Source organism: Perognathus longimembris, chromosome 16 (genome assembly GCF_023159225.1).
Source record: "Perognathus longimembris pacificus isolate PPM17 chromosome 16, ASM2315922v1, whole genome shotgun sequence".
In the NCBI taxonomy this organism is placed as follows: domain Eukaryota; kingdom Metazoa; phylum Chordata; class Mammalia; order Rodentia; family Heteromyidae; genus Perognathus; species Perognathus longimembris.
In genome coordinates this window covers 13,767,014-13,782,090 of record NC_063176.1, presented here as the reverse complement: position 1 = coordinate 13,782,090, position 15,077 = coordinate 13,767,014, and the positions used below count along the sequence as shown (strand labels likewise).

The 15,077-nt window shown below is 38.7% G+C and overlaps 1 protein-coding gene across 3 annotated transcripts in view; it reads left to right on the top strand.

Annotated features, from left to right (window-relative positions):
• The window catches only part of Gria2 (glutamate ionotropic receptor AMPA type subunit 2), a 127,469-nt gene that overhangs the window by 87,535 nt on the left and 24,857 nt on the right, over window positions 1-15,077 (top strand). For 2 of the 3 annotated variants that reach the window (XM_048363898.1, XM_048363899.1), the window contains exons 7-11: window positions 11,188-11,355; window positions 11,576-11,680; window positions 12,183-12,293; window positions 13,681-13,887; window positions 14,360-14,730. In XM_048363898.1, the coding sequence (XP_048219855.1) occupies window positions 11,188-11,355; window positions 11,576-11,680; window positions 12,183-12,293; window positions 13,681-13,887; window positions 14,360-14,730 (962 nt within the window). Of the gene's footprint in view, window positions 1-4,242; window positions 4,257-11,187; window positions 11,356-11,575; window positions 11,681-12,182; window positions 12,294-13,680; window positions 13,888-14,359; window positions 14,731-15,077 lie in introns of all 3 variants that reach the window. The other variant, XM_048363900.1, reaches the window with a different exon arrangement.

Here is a 15,077-nt window from a genome sequence, read left to right as displayed (position 1 = left end):
GGAGTAGGAAACTGAAGGATGCAGCAAGACAGACTTAAATTACATGCTTTGAGAAGGCCTGCTCTGTGAAGGGATTATTCTGAGATCTGAGGAATGAAGGGAAGTCTGGCTGCTATATAGAACACATTAGTTACAAATAAGTGAAAAGAGAGAGTGTCGGTGTGAAAAGAAAGAGAATGTCGGTGTCTCCTCATTCTCACCTCTTCTAAAGAGCTCAGTCAATAAGCAGATGAGCACACATGATAGGTGACTCGTGTGTGTGTGTGTGTGTGTGTGTGTGTGTGTGTGTGTGTGGTAATTATCGGACAGTGGCGTGGATTCTGGGACACTTCTCAAAGCAGATAAAAGTCTTAATTAACTTTAGTAATGGGAAAAACAAATAGAATGTTTTATGCAAACATAATTTTTGAGTGCATGTGTATTGAGGTGCTGTGGTGCAAGAGGAACCCGGTTTCTGCTGTGTTCTCTGAGAGTTATGTATGTTTATGTAATGTATTTTTTTTGTGTACACATACGTGGATTTGTTTACCTCCAAATAGTACATGGTCTGGCTGTTGGAAGGAAGTTCCTTTTCTTCTGTCCCTAATCTTATTGGGAGCAGAGTTAAGATTAAGGCCTGGATTAGTGTGAACTGAGAAGTAATTGGATTGAAGGAATACTGATGTTACTGGTATTTGTACTCAGGACCTCATGCTTTCTTGGATAGTTGCTCTACTACCCCATCCATGTTTCTAGTGTGTGTTTTTTGTTGTTGTTGGTTAACTGGAGATAGAATCCACTGGATTTTTCTGCCAATTTTTTTTCCACCAAGTTTCAGCCTTCTAAGTAGTTAGGATTACAGGTATGAGCCATCAGAACCTTGCTGATGTTTATATATTAATCATAAACTACAGATCCATGTATAATTTGATCAATAGCTATGACATATTTTCAAATGTGCAGTGGTTTAGTTTATTTGTGTAAACGAATGGGCACGAGTCAGGGAATATATACCATTGAGAGGGGACTGAAGTCTAAGCATGTCTGCACAGAAAGCTGGTCTGAGAGAGAAGAGCAGAAGTTTGAAGGCCACTGCTTTTGTACACATGGATCCTTTTAATTTTAAATCCCTTTCAAAGAAGAATCCATACCATAACACACCATCCCAGGTTACATTTGTCTAAAACGTAGATGGCTTCCTATTTAGTGATCTTGACTGAGCTCAATAAGTGCATTGCCCATTCCCTGGTATTGTGGAATAGCTTCAGGTAACTAGACTGCTGAGCGCTCAAAGGGACAACTAAGCTGTCAGTGCTGGGGTGTGTCTCCACCAGGTCTCAGACCTAACAGGCCTAATAGTGCTCCCTTTGGTGAGCATCGGGCTTCTGTCCCTTGTGTGACAACACCATTTCAATTCTCTGAAGAGCCCATGTGTTATTCAACCCAAGATAAAATCAGTAGGTTCCTTTGGAGGTACATAATCTCTCCACCCCCCATTGCTACATGATCTCAGCAGTGCAAAAACCCATGAGATCCTTTTTTCCTCCTAGAATCCACACCAGGCTTCAGGTTTTGCATGTCTGCACATCAGAATGCATGGCACTCAGGAGGAGTGAAAGATGAGGACAATACATGCTCTTTAAATGTTGCCAAAGCTTACTGCTGTATTTCATTTGGTGGAAAGCACAACTTTTCTTTGCTCCCTTCCTGCTGTAACATTTGCTTTTCCTAATGCCTCCTTTTCAGTTGTTTTGGCCAACTTTCTGGCAGCTTGTGGTGACCCTTTATTCTGGGATGATACAAAGAGTGTGCGTAAACTTATTATGAGTGTGACAAAGAAGATCTAAATAGTTGTTTGTCCCTGGGTCCCATGTCCTCATCTGTACAAAGCTGTTGTGATCATCAATTCCCAAGCTGCTGGGAAAACCAAATAACATTTATAAAGTATGAGCATAATATCTAACCAAGATGACAATAAAGGCTCATTGTGAAAACTTGATGAAAATTGGTGGGCAGAAAATTCATGTTTGATTAGGAGTCCTTCTACCCAGACTCATATTGCTATGTACCAGAGGTTGAGAACTGAATACAGAAAAAAAGGAAGGAACGAATGAGGAAAGGGAGGGAGGGAGGGAGGGGAAGGCAAGAAAGGAAGGAAGGAAGAAGAAAGGAAGGAAGGAAGGGAGGGAGGGAGGGAGAGAGGGAGGGAGGAAAGAAGGAAGGAAGGAAGGAAGGAAAGAAGGAAGGAAGGAAGGAAGGAAGGAAGGAAGGAAGGAAGGAAGGAAGGAAGGAAGGAAGGAAAGACATGGAAAATTTATGAAATTTACCCTTGAGAATCTGGTGTAAACAGAAAGGACAAGCATGCCAATAAGCAACAAATGGTGCATGGGAAGTAAACTCATTCATTAGAGATGATCAAATCACAGAGAGGAGGTAAAGTCAAAGCCCATTTTCTGCAAGGGTCATCTTACCAGTGTTTCCACAAGTGATTGAGCTAGAAGAGTGTGGGAAGGGCTTGGGAAAGAGCAACATGTGCAGAGATGCAAGATTATGCTACAGACAGAGACATTCATGGGACTGTCCCTTTCTGCTATTGCAAGAACTTCAGTGCTTGAGATTTAAGAAAGGAGCATGTGTTGTGTGAATTGTAAGAGATAAGGCTTTGCATTTGCCCACAGAAGTAACAAGCAGTGGTCACAACCTAAAATGTAAAAATCTGAGACATACAGTATACAATCTGATTCTCCAGGGGCTGCCTAGAATGGCAGATTGTATCAACTATACTACACTATATACTATAAATCACTGTTTGACCCCAGGCCAATGTTCCCATCAGTGAGATGGAATTCTGGCTGCTACTTTTCAGATTGTTGTGAAGATTAAATAATACTTACTCATAGTAGAACCATAGATGCCAGTATAGACTCATTTCTTTTTCCTATATTCTCCTGAAATAATGGGATTTTAAGCAGTTGCTAAATATGGGTACTTACTATGTGAGTGTATAAATGCATATTTTTTGTCTCATATCTTCCTATGATAAAGTTCATTGATTAAATGGTGTAAGAAATAACAACTAACAGTAAAATGAGACAAATGTAATGAATATATGTAGTAAATATATATATATTTACACATACATTTATCACTGTGCTGTAGTTACTTTTTTCTTTCCCATATTAATTTGAGATGACGTGATGTGAATTATGACCTCATATCTTTTTTTTTTTTTTTTTTTTTGGCCAGTCCTGGGCCTTGGACTCAGGGCCTGAGCACTGTCCCTGGCTTCTTCCCGCTCAAGGCTAGCACTCTGCCACTTGAGCCACAGCGCCGCTTCTGGCCGTTTTCTGTATATGTGGTGCTGGGGAATCGAACCTAGGGCCTCGTGTATCCGAGGCAGGCACTCTTGCCACTAGGCTATATCCCCAGCCCATGACCTCATATCTTGTTATCAACACGTGAAGTTTTCTCTTTCCTCTAAGTTAAGAACTTTCTCCTTTTTACTTAAGGAAATACTTCACAGGTTATCTCTGGCACATCCAAATTGCTAGCATCATGACCTTTTTGATCTGCAGGGGTTATTAAGTAAAGCACAGCTAACTTGGTCACAGCACTGCAGTACCATCGTGAGTCTAGTATATAGCTACCAGGATGGCTACAGGAGGGCAAGGTATACAGTATGGGCACTGAACCAAAGGATGATTTCCTCTTGGGTAAGGCTGAGTAGAAAGCTTGAGATTTCACCTTACCACTCAGAAGAGCATGCAATTTAAAACTTACACATTACTTATTCTGGAATTTCTGGCTTTATGTTTTCAAGTGGTGGTTGCATGGTGATTTTTAACCATTAAAATCAAAAGCATAGATGTGGGAAAATTGCTCTAATGCTTTCAGGATTCTTTGTCTGCGTGTGGAGGCAGAAAATAGAAGGGAAAACTAAGAAATAAATTACATTCCCCAAATATATAAGTAAAGAGCACATTCTCAAAACATGGTTTGAAGAAAGTGGGGTAATATATCTCTAATGATACTATTTCCAGAAGTTACTTCCTTTGATATTGACTTTTGGGGGGACATTGTGGATTATATCAGGTACATTGTCTGGTGACTTAAATCACAGCTTACTACTACTCTATAATAAAAGTAGTTCCACAGGGCATAAAAACATATAAAAATCCAGTTTATTACAAATTCTTTCCATTGTTAGACTTTGGTAATTAAAACTGTGAGAATAATAAATACACAATTTTTTCTAAGTTTTAGTCTTTCCCCCAAAGGTAATGCAGCTTTAATAATTTCCTTAATAAAGTCCTTAAGATTCTCCTTGGCTCTTCCCACCTCGCCCATCTTTACTGGCTATCCTGTCTTCCAGAACAGCCTTTTCTTACCCCTCTACATGACTAAGCTTTGTGCATGCATTAGATTGGATTCAACTTTCACCTCCTTATGGAAGTCAGTACTAGACTCTTTCAAACCACAGGCTCTGTGCCACCAGAAGACCTGCAAGCAGTTTTCTCTCTTCTCGCTCTTTCCCCTGTTCTTACTTCTAGGGCTCTGTATTTGAAATGAAGTAATTATGTTAGTAATTTTCTGAAAGTGAATGCCAATTTTCCATTTGCTCATGGATACACTTCACCTTCTAAAGTAAAGCCCGGCTCAGAGGGCCTACATTGTCAGTGCTTTCTGAAAGGACCAGGAAAGGAAGGCAAAGCTGACACCTAGAAGAACAGGAGGACATGGCCCTTGTTCCTGAGAGCAAGGAAGGCTTCTTGGAGGAGGCAATATTGAGATTGAGATGTGAAAGAGAAAAACTGCAGGAAAGCTGGAGAGAGGGTGGTCTGGGGAAGCAGAAACAGAGTTGTTGAAATCTCCAATGCATGGACAATAGCCAGAGTTCCTCTAGGTGGAGACTAAAAGAGGAGTTTTGAGAAGCCAGGATTTAGAATGGTGCAGAATCCAGGACCCACAGGTGTGAAACTCAGTGAGAACACTTTACCCAGCAGGTGTTCACACCTGGGTTCCATGCTGAGCAACAAAAAAATATGCAGGATGCTGATATAGTGAGCCTTTTAAAAAATCATACCAAGGAGTTTTGTCTTACTTTGAACATAACGGCAAATTGCTAGAGAAGAGTGGGGGTTTAGTTATGGATGTAGGAAGATTCCTGTGGTCCCTGATGAGATAAGGTCACAGGAAGAAGCACATATATCACAAATAATCCAGGAAGGAGAAGATATTTGTTGGAACTGTGGTTGTGACTTTTGCCATTTCTCTTAATTACTTTGCACATAAAATAATCACAACTATTACAAGCGTGCAAATGTGATACATATTTGCTGTGATATTTGTAGATTAAAACAAAAGTCTGAGCTGGGTGACAGTGGTTCATGCCTCAGGAGGCTAAGATCTGAGGATCATGGTTCAAGATCAGCCTGGCAGGACAGTCTGTGAGACTCTTATCTCTAACCACCAAACATAAGCCAGACGTGGCGCTGGGGCTCAAGCGTTAGAGCATCAGCCTTGAGCAAAAGAGTTACGTAAGTGCGAGAGGCTCTGAGTTCAAACTTCACTACTGTCACCAAAAACCAAAACAAATTGTGTGTGTGTGTGTGTGTGTGTGTATGTGTGTGTGTGTGTGTATAGTAGGGCTTGAGTTCATAGCTTTGCAATCTCACTTGGCTTTTTCATTCAAGGCTGGCATTCTAGCACTGGAATAAGACCTCCACTTCTGGCTTTTTGGTGGTTAATTGGAAATAATTTCACAGATTTTTTGCTTCATCAGACTTCAAACTATGGTTTTCAGATATAAGTAGGTAGGAGCCATAAGTGTAGGACTAGAATGCTGTTTTACTCAACCATACCAAAAAATTTTGTATTTATTTAACTTGGTCATTCAAGAAGTAGCTGTAACCACCTCAACAGACTCTTCATAATATCTACTTTACTTGAGACATTGAAAAATAGGCCTTTTATTTTCCTTTAAAATCACTCAAAAATATAGATGATAACAGTTTTTTTGTCATCGTCTGAAATAATTTTCAAGCATTTTCATTTTGAGATAGATTGGTGTTTTGATGTGTCAAACAATTTGCCATATAAGATTGCTGGTCCTTTCTGGCCATATAATGAACTTCATTCTGCATTGCGGTCTTGAATATCTTACTGGCATTGAACTTGAACAATGATCTATGACTGAAGAGTGTGTGGCACTTTAAGTATTGGTTTTCCCACAAGAACCTCATTTTATTCAGGAAACGACTTAACATACATACTCAAACTTTCTTAATTGCTGTCCTCAGACAGTTATTAGGCTTGTCTGAAAATAGCATAATCTTTTCAGTTCAGTAATTAGCATCATGCATTAAATAGTACTCCAGTGGCATAATCAAATTAATTCTGCTCCCTGAGTGGTTAAACTGACCATAACTACACTGGCAAATATGAAAGCATTTTACACACCACAGCCTAGAAACTTGATAGGTTGAGACCTATCAAGTATAAAAGTATAAATATAATGGGAGTGCATGTATAATTTAAAAGAGGTGATATTGATAAAATACATTAATCATTATTACATTACAGGACATTATTATACTATATATTATGTTGTATATTTTATCATTACATATAAAATATATAACTTATGATGAAATCACAAAAATGAAAGTATTCCCAAGAAGAAAACAATTACTTCCTTAATCAAAACTAGACGATGCTTTGAATTGAATTTGTTCTTTTTTCTCTTAATAAATCTGGTTAATCTTAGCTAAAAATCTAAATCCTAAATTTAATTTCCAGTCTGGGAGATGCTTGGCCTTTCAGTAAGATTTCAAATCAAGGTCAAAAATGAATTTTGGTGATTTAGAGGAAAATGTTTTGTGTTGAATGTAGTCATTTTACACAACAATCATTCTTCACAGCAGATTGTTTGTTGCAGAGAATAATAGGAATGTTAATTTTGGTTTCATGCCCAAGGAACTCTCATTTCAACCTTGTGATGTGGCTTCCTTACCAAGGTTGTGGAGTCTTTATGAAGATTTTATGCCTCTACACAGTGAAGTTTCAAAGGGCACATGTTCAAACTGCTTTACAGTAAATTAAAGATGACCTTATCACAGGCTGTCCTTTCCCAGAGGGTAGACGGCTGTTGAATTTAAAATTAAGACAAGTGAATTATTTTGGGTTTATAATGTATTCCCTTCTTCTTTTCTATGGCTCTGATTCTTGGACACTTGTAAGAAATTTTAAAAAAATACTTTCTAAATTTTCATATAAACTTACTTTTCTTAGACCCCAACCTTTTTCATTCTGAGTAATTATTTTGTAAAACAAGGAAAAAGAATTATGTTCTATAAGATCTTCTAGAGAAATATCCTTCTATGCATAATAATTTTATTTAACCAGCAATTTATGCTGTCATAGAAATGAGTCGGTGGAATTTTTCAGTCCATAAAACTTTTAACAACCCAAAGTATGTTACACAAAAAAATCATTGTATGGAAAGTCAGTTGGTGTTAAGGTTTAAATGTGGTAATTAGTCTGGGCAATGCTGACTAATCAGCTAACCTGGAATTGTTACATCAAGATTCCTTGGTGCCTATATATACAGCCATTTCCTGCACTTATTGGATCATAGAACTCTGCTTTTTTGGAACACAGAATGTCTTTAAAATCATTGCAAAAATGAACTAGTTTTACACCAGGATGGAGGGTAATAAAAAGGAAAAGCAAGTAAACTTAATAGTCAACAACTTATATATTTTATTTTACAGCTTCTCATTTGCAAGCTTTATCACCAAGCTTCTCATTTCCTATTTGTCCACTTATTTGACATAATATTTGCCAAATTAAGGGACACTTGCCTCAATGTGCTAAGATGTTTCCTGGGATCTGAGACTATGTTCTGACCTGGGAAAGTTCCATGCAAAGTAAGTGCCCCAGAGACCAAAGATCTGGATTTAAGTCTCACCTTTATCACCTAATTTTTTGGCCATGTGTGAATTAAACAGTACAGTTTGGAACCATTCAAGTTTTATTGGAATAAAAATGTTTGTGTCATACCAAAGGCCTTCCTTACATTTACTATATAGAGAAGTGGTAAATATGATCTTTTTTCTTTTTTCTTTTTCTCACCTTGTTTCCAACACTCAGATAATGGAGAGAGCCATTTGGGCTTCTAATATCACTAAGAACACTTAAACATTAACATCAGTAAACTCCTCCTAAGATAATAGAATAATGAATGATCCAGTTTTGTCTCTGAATTTTATTTTATTTTATTTTTTGTGCCAGTCTTTGACTTTGAACTCAGGGCCCAAGCACTAAATTCAAGGCTAGTAACCTATCACTTGTACCGTGGCTCCACTTCTGGCTTTTTTTGGTGGTTAATTGGTGATAAGTCTTCCTTCCTTGAATGGCTTCAAAATGCCATGCTCTGATCTCAGCCTCCTGAGTAGCTAAGAGACTTTGGTGCCTGGATGAATTTTATTTTGAATGAAGTGTTTTTCAAATTGTACTCAACAAAATTTCTTATTTCAAAACAAATTAAGAAAATGGTCATTTATGGCAATTTTGTAATATTTTAGTACTACCTAAAGGTTAGTACTTCCTTTGTGTGTGTGTGTGCTAATAGTACGAGTGTTTGCACTCAGGGACTGGACACTGTTCCTTAGCTTTTCACTCAAGGCTGCAGCTCTACACTTAAGGCCCAACTCCATTCTCAGTTTTTTTTGTTGTTGTTAATTGGAGACAAGGAGTCTAACAAACCTCCTTGCTGGAGTTAGCTTCAAACTTAGATTGTTAGATCTCAGCCTTTTGAGTAGCTAGAATAACAGGCATAATGTACTACCTTCCTCCTCGTTAATTCTGTTTGTTTGTTTTTTTAAAGAACAGATATTTATTGTCTGTCTCTGCTATAGGCAGTGAACCCAAAATTGAACTCTCTCAATAACACCAAACTCCCTGTGAAACTGTAACTGAACCCTGCCTGCTTCTTCCCAGGCCAATATTGTTTTTTAAAAAATACTATTTCCTTTTTCACCATAATTCAGCATCATGTAGGAAAATATACCATCAATAGGATAATATATAAAATCTTATGTATCCATATTTTATGTATCCATATGTATGTATCTATGTATCCATATTTTACATTATGTTTGATATGAACAAGGAAGTTTTTCATATACTCATTCCTTATATTTATGTCAGAAATGCTGTATCCTAGTTTTGATTGTAAAAGTGGGATTTAATTGTTTAATAACTACATCACACGTAGTTAAAATGCACACTTCATTTGAGAAACACACCTCAACAAATAGAGATTTAAAATGAAATAAAGTGGACTTGGAAAAATACAGCAGAGAAATGATTTTGCTGGTTTCTTCTGAAAGGGTAATACTGAAATATAAGTTTGTAGCTCAGCTGAGAGAGTTCACAGAAAATCAACATCAGGGCAGAAATGTGACATTTGTTTTCAGAGAAGTTAGTAGTTACATTGCCATCATGTTCCCCTCAAATTAATTTACATCTACTTTACGGAATGGTGGAATAAAATGGAAATATTTAAGTATGCAATCAAAACTGGGAGCATTCTTGTTTAGGAAAATAAATGAGCCACACACAGAACATAAAGCAAAAGCCCTCTAGATGCAGACGTGGTTGATTTTTCTCTCAGCCCAGAATTATATTTCAGTGACTGTGACTTTTAATTTAAAAGGATAATGGGTTTAAGGCTTGATTAGATGTGAACAGTTAGAAAGGGTTGAGAGGACTCCCCTTCCCACTGTGCCTTCCTTCTGGGGCGCGATGAGAATGTGTTACCTGGATCTAAATGCTTTTAGTTCATTTAACCTAATCTTATTCTGTAATGTACTTCATCACCATTTGTAGGCTTCGAAACCATTACGTAGACAGCTTTTATGGATTTCTTCCAGTTATGCGAGTGGCCTGACTCAACAAAGATATTGGCTTTTAGCTATGATCACAGTTTTTAATATACATTGCAATATTTTCTTTGCATCTAATTTGTTTAGTTTAGATTCTATTACCCATTCAGAAACAATGACATTAATGTTAGAGTTGAATTGGCAATGAACTGATTGTTCTTTTCAGAAGACAAATTAATCAATTGCTTTTATTTTCTTCTAGGATAAGAGAAACAAGTGAGGCAAACATGTGCTGATATTAAATTTTGCCTCAATATATCTGATATTTCCCTTGATATTTGTCTCAAGAAGTATTTGCCACTTGGCCTTTGTGATATTTGCCTTATAAGGTCTTTTCTTGAAACATTGGTCTTGACTTGAAACATTGAGATATCACATTTTTAAATGAAATATGGATATTGTAAGATATTTGGAAAAATCTATTCATGTTTTGCATTATTATTATTATTACTACTACTATTATCATTATCATGTGTGCTGGTACTGTGGTTTAAAATTGATTTCACACTCTTGCTGGGCTGTTTTGCTCACCTGTCGCTTTACCACTTGAGCCATGCCTTAGATCCCTTTTTATTAAAGAGGCTATATCAGGGCCAGGTGCAGTGCTCAAGCCTGTAATTCTTGCTGCTTGGGAGAAAGCAATTAGGGGATTTGGGTTTGAGGCCAGCCTGGGCACAAGGTTCTTGGCATTCCACCCCAAACAATGGCTGGGCATGGCATTCACACTTGTCATTTCCAAATTCCCATGGATTTCTATCTGGCTTCCCTCTACTCTTGGGTAACCTCAGACTGAGAATGATAAAAACAAACAAACAAACAAAAACCATCCCTAGCATTTGGTAAAACTTTAAAGTCAAACTGTATTGCTCATTCACAGCAGCGCTACCCTCGATGACAGGCGTGGCACGCTTGCACACTTGCACACGCTCAGACCTCCGCTTGGCTTTAGTTCCAAAGACCTCTAAACCTCATATGGTTTGGACAGATGACCATTAAAGCAGAAAGGGGGGAAATCATGAAGTCTGGGGGAACTCCCATGGCCATTTCCAAGCCCTGTTGCACCAGCACAACTAGGGAACACGTGTGTTCTTTCCCTATCCACAGGGGAACCTTTCGTGAGACGATGAAGAAGTTGTGGAGAGTTTTGTGTGTGTGTGTTTTCATCCCCATCCCCAGCCATAAAGAAAATATTTAATGAGAAATCAGTTAGGAAAGCTCTTGTGTGTCCCCTTCCTCATGAAGCCTGTGCGCTCCTTTCCAGTACACGTCCGCCCTGACTTACGATGCGGTCCAAGTGATGACCGAAGCTTTCCGAAACCTCCGGAAGCAGAGGATTGAAATCTCCCGGAGGGGCAACGCCGGAGACTGCCTGGCCAACCCGGCGGTGCCCTGGGGCCAGGGGGTGGAGATAGAGCGGGCTCTCAAGCAGGTAAGGAGGGGGGCTTCACGGGATCGGTAATGCTTCTTCCCCGGCCACACTAGTCGCTCTGGTTTTCCTCCTTGTGTTCGACTTACAGGTGGTTTTAGTTCTTCCAGAAGGTTGGTTGGAGAGTGGAAAGAAACCTTCACTGGAGCTCAGTGAAAGTCATCTGTAGAACTGGTTTTCCAGGGCAGCACATTTGTAACTCTTCTTTCCATTTCATCCTCAGGTTCAGGTGGAAGGTTTGTCAGGAAACATAAAGTTTGACCAGAATGGAAAAAGAATAAACTACACCATTAACATCATGGAACTCAAAACTAATGGGCCACGGAAGGTAAATCCTTAGGAGTTTCTCCGTAAGTAGGTGTGGGGAGGAGGCGGTTATTAATGTTAAAAAAAGTCACAGTCTAGTCAGGGACGGCTGGCTCATACCTGGAATCCTAGCTACTTAGGAAATGGAGGTGTGATGATTATGGTATGAAGCCAGCCAGGTAGAAAAGTTGAATTAATCAGCAAATTAACCAGCCCAGTGTAGAAATGTGGCTCAAGTGGTAAGAGCACCAGCCATCTGTGAAAAGACAGAATGACAGTGTAAGGCCTCGAGTTCAAGCCCCAGTACCAGCACAAAAATAGTTAACTTTAGAATTCCTGTCTCTAGATGATCACTTCCAAACCAATTACTCATAAAAATATGGAAAGTAAATACAAAGAAAGAAGCTAACTTTAAGAAATTAATACGGGTAGAATTTGAGACTCAGATATGGGTACAAAAATAACTAAATATTTTAATAGAGAGGTCATTTATTCATATACTGTCCTGCTGTGACCTTTTACAGATTGGATATTGGAGTGAAGTGGACAAAATGGTTGTTACCCTTACAGAACTCCCTTCTGGAAATGACACCTCTGGGCTTGAGAATAAAACTGTTGTCGTAACAACAATTCTGGTAATTAGCTACATTTGCCTATGTTGGACATTTTTTCCTATAAAGATTATCTGCCAAGGGAAGCTGCTATTTATATTTTAGGATTAAAAAACTAATACAGAGCTTCTTTTGCTATGCTATAATCATCTAGTCTATATTTAACCAGCTAAACAGACTACGCAGCTCCAGCATTCAAAATGTTCCTATCTCCTGACAGATATAACACTAGCTTGACAGATAATTTATGGTTTGCTACACATTCAGGTGAACTGAGGGAAGTCTACCATCTTCCTGACATTCCTTTAGGTGGTTTTACTTTTCATTCCTACTTCACTCGACAGCAACACAATCTTTTCATTTAATATATAGGGTAATGATGTCTTCAATTTCTCTTTCTAGTCAATGAGTGAACTTTTTAATGAGTAAGTTGATCCCTTTGTTTGCCCTTAGTTTGGATTCAGTGATTCGCATAAGCGTAATATAAAAATCAATGAATACTGACTGAGTGATGCAAAATTGCACTAGAACTAGAGTATCTGGGCTTTGGACTGACAGAAAGCATCTGTGGCTCATGATGACAACTAGAAAAGAGAAATGGAAAGAAATGAAGTTCATTACAGGACATGAATTTATAATAACTTCATTGTGTTCTGTTTTACTTTAGCAGTGAGAAAATAAATTTGTGGAATCATTATCCTAATAATATGAGATGCAAATATAGACAGGCTAATAACAGATTTGGATAAACATCAGTAGCCACTTGGAAATATTAATAAGTACAAGTCCCACAGTTGAGGATTCTCAGTTTCATCATGTTACTGAAATGACATTTCACCATATCAAATATCCTTGGTACCACTTCCTAAGAACTTGGAGTGGTTGGTGGGTTGTGCAGAGTCACCTTCTGCATGGGAAAGCTTCTCTCTGGCTACCTCTGTAACATCTCATACTCCAAGTGAGACACAAGACTTTTCGTGGAAGAATAGCCTCTCATTGTAGCAAGCATCTTTCAGCTTGTGTACTCCTAGCATTGGGACTGATTTCTGTCTGAAAACACCCACAGGACAGAAAAATGATACCAAGCTGTGGGTGAATTATTGGAGCTGGAGCAACTTGAAACTAAGTTTCCGATAGATCTGAAGTTGAATTTAGTAAGTTCTAGGAGTTACCAGTGATTTGAGAATATTTTTACTCCATTCTGGTAAAGCACATGCTATCTTAATTATAATGACATTTGAGGACCTCTGTTTCAGAAGTGTTAGGATGGTTATATTTTCTTTGTAAAGTTGTTTACCTGGTGTGCTCTGTTGTATCCCACTAACAAATTGTTACTAAACCATGAAGCACAACTCAATGACATTACACTGTGAACCGTTTTAATCACTGAAAGCATCGTCTTCCCACATAGGAATCTCCATATGTTATGATGAAGAAGAACCATGAAATGCTTGAGGGCAATGAGCGCTATGAGGGCTACTGTGTTGACCTGGCGGCAGAAATCGCCAAACATTGTGGGTTCAAGTACAAGTTGACCATTGTTGGGGATGGCAAGTATGGGGCCAGGGATGCAGACACGAAAATTTGGAATGGGATGGTTGGAGAACTTGTATATGGGGTAAGTATAGCTCTCCTCATAGTTCAAGTCATTCCATTTGCCCTGTTGTTTAGAATGGCCACCCCTCCCTTCACAGTTCCCAAGACTGGCTTGACACATTACCCTAGAAATGCTCTTACTGGTTTGTCAGCATTTGAAACGGGAAGCCAGAAGTAAACTACAGGTCCACTTGCAGATTAGCACATTTTATCAGTGGTAAAACTGTACTCCATAGGTGTTATCTGCAGGCCTCAAGGCCTAGACGTGATGAAGCTTCAGAATTATCCAAGTCAAGTCAGGTAGATAAAACACTTCATTTATAAAGAGGAAGACTGGGACACACAGTGCTTTTCTGTTACTGGGATCTTATGAGAGCAACAGTTATTGTCACTTCTCTGAATGCATTTCCTCACCTGTCCATACCATAATGTAACCACGACTCTTTCCTGACCACTACTCTGGGTTCTATTACTTTCCTTTGTTTCCCTTACAGAAAGCTGACATTGCAATTGCTCCACTAACCATTACTCTTGTGAGAGAAGAAGTGATTGACTTCTCCAAGCCTTTCATGAGCCTTGGGATATCTATCATGATCAAGAAGCCTCAGAAGTCCAAACCAGGAGTGTTTTCATTTCTTGATCCTTTAGCCTATGAGATCTGGATGTGCATTGTTTTTGCCTACATTGGGGTCAGTGTAGTTTTATTCCTGGTCAGCAGATTTAGCCCCTACGAGTGGCACACTGAGGAGTTTGAAGATGGAAGAGAAACACAAAGTAGTGAATCAACTAATGAATTTGGGATTTTTAATAGTCTCTGGTTTTCCTTGGGTGCCTTTATGCAGCAAGGATGCGATATTTCGCCAAGGTTGGTTACTCATCTGCTTCAACTTTGTGCATTTTAGGTCTCCAGAGGATATTCATGGTGTATGTGAATTCACTCTAAAGATGTTACCAGCTGCCGACTGCTTGTCCAGATAATTTAAGATTCTTAAAGGACAGATTTTGACCATCGGCATAAGCCTGTGGAATACTTGAGCAATATTCTTGGAATATTGACCATTTATTTCCTTGGTGAAATTATATACACCATGGAGAGGCTACAAAATGCATAAGGTTTCTCTCATTCCATGCCTTCTTGGAGGGGTACCGTGTTTTTGCTGCATATTCTCATTTTACAGCCATCTGTGTGTTGAAACACAGAGGTGTATATGG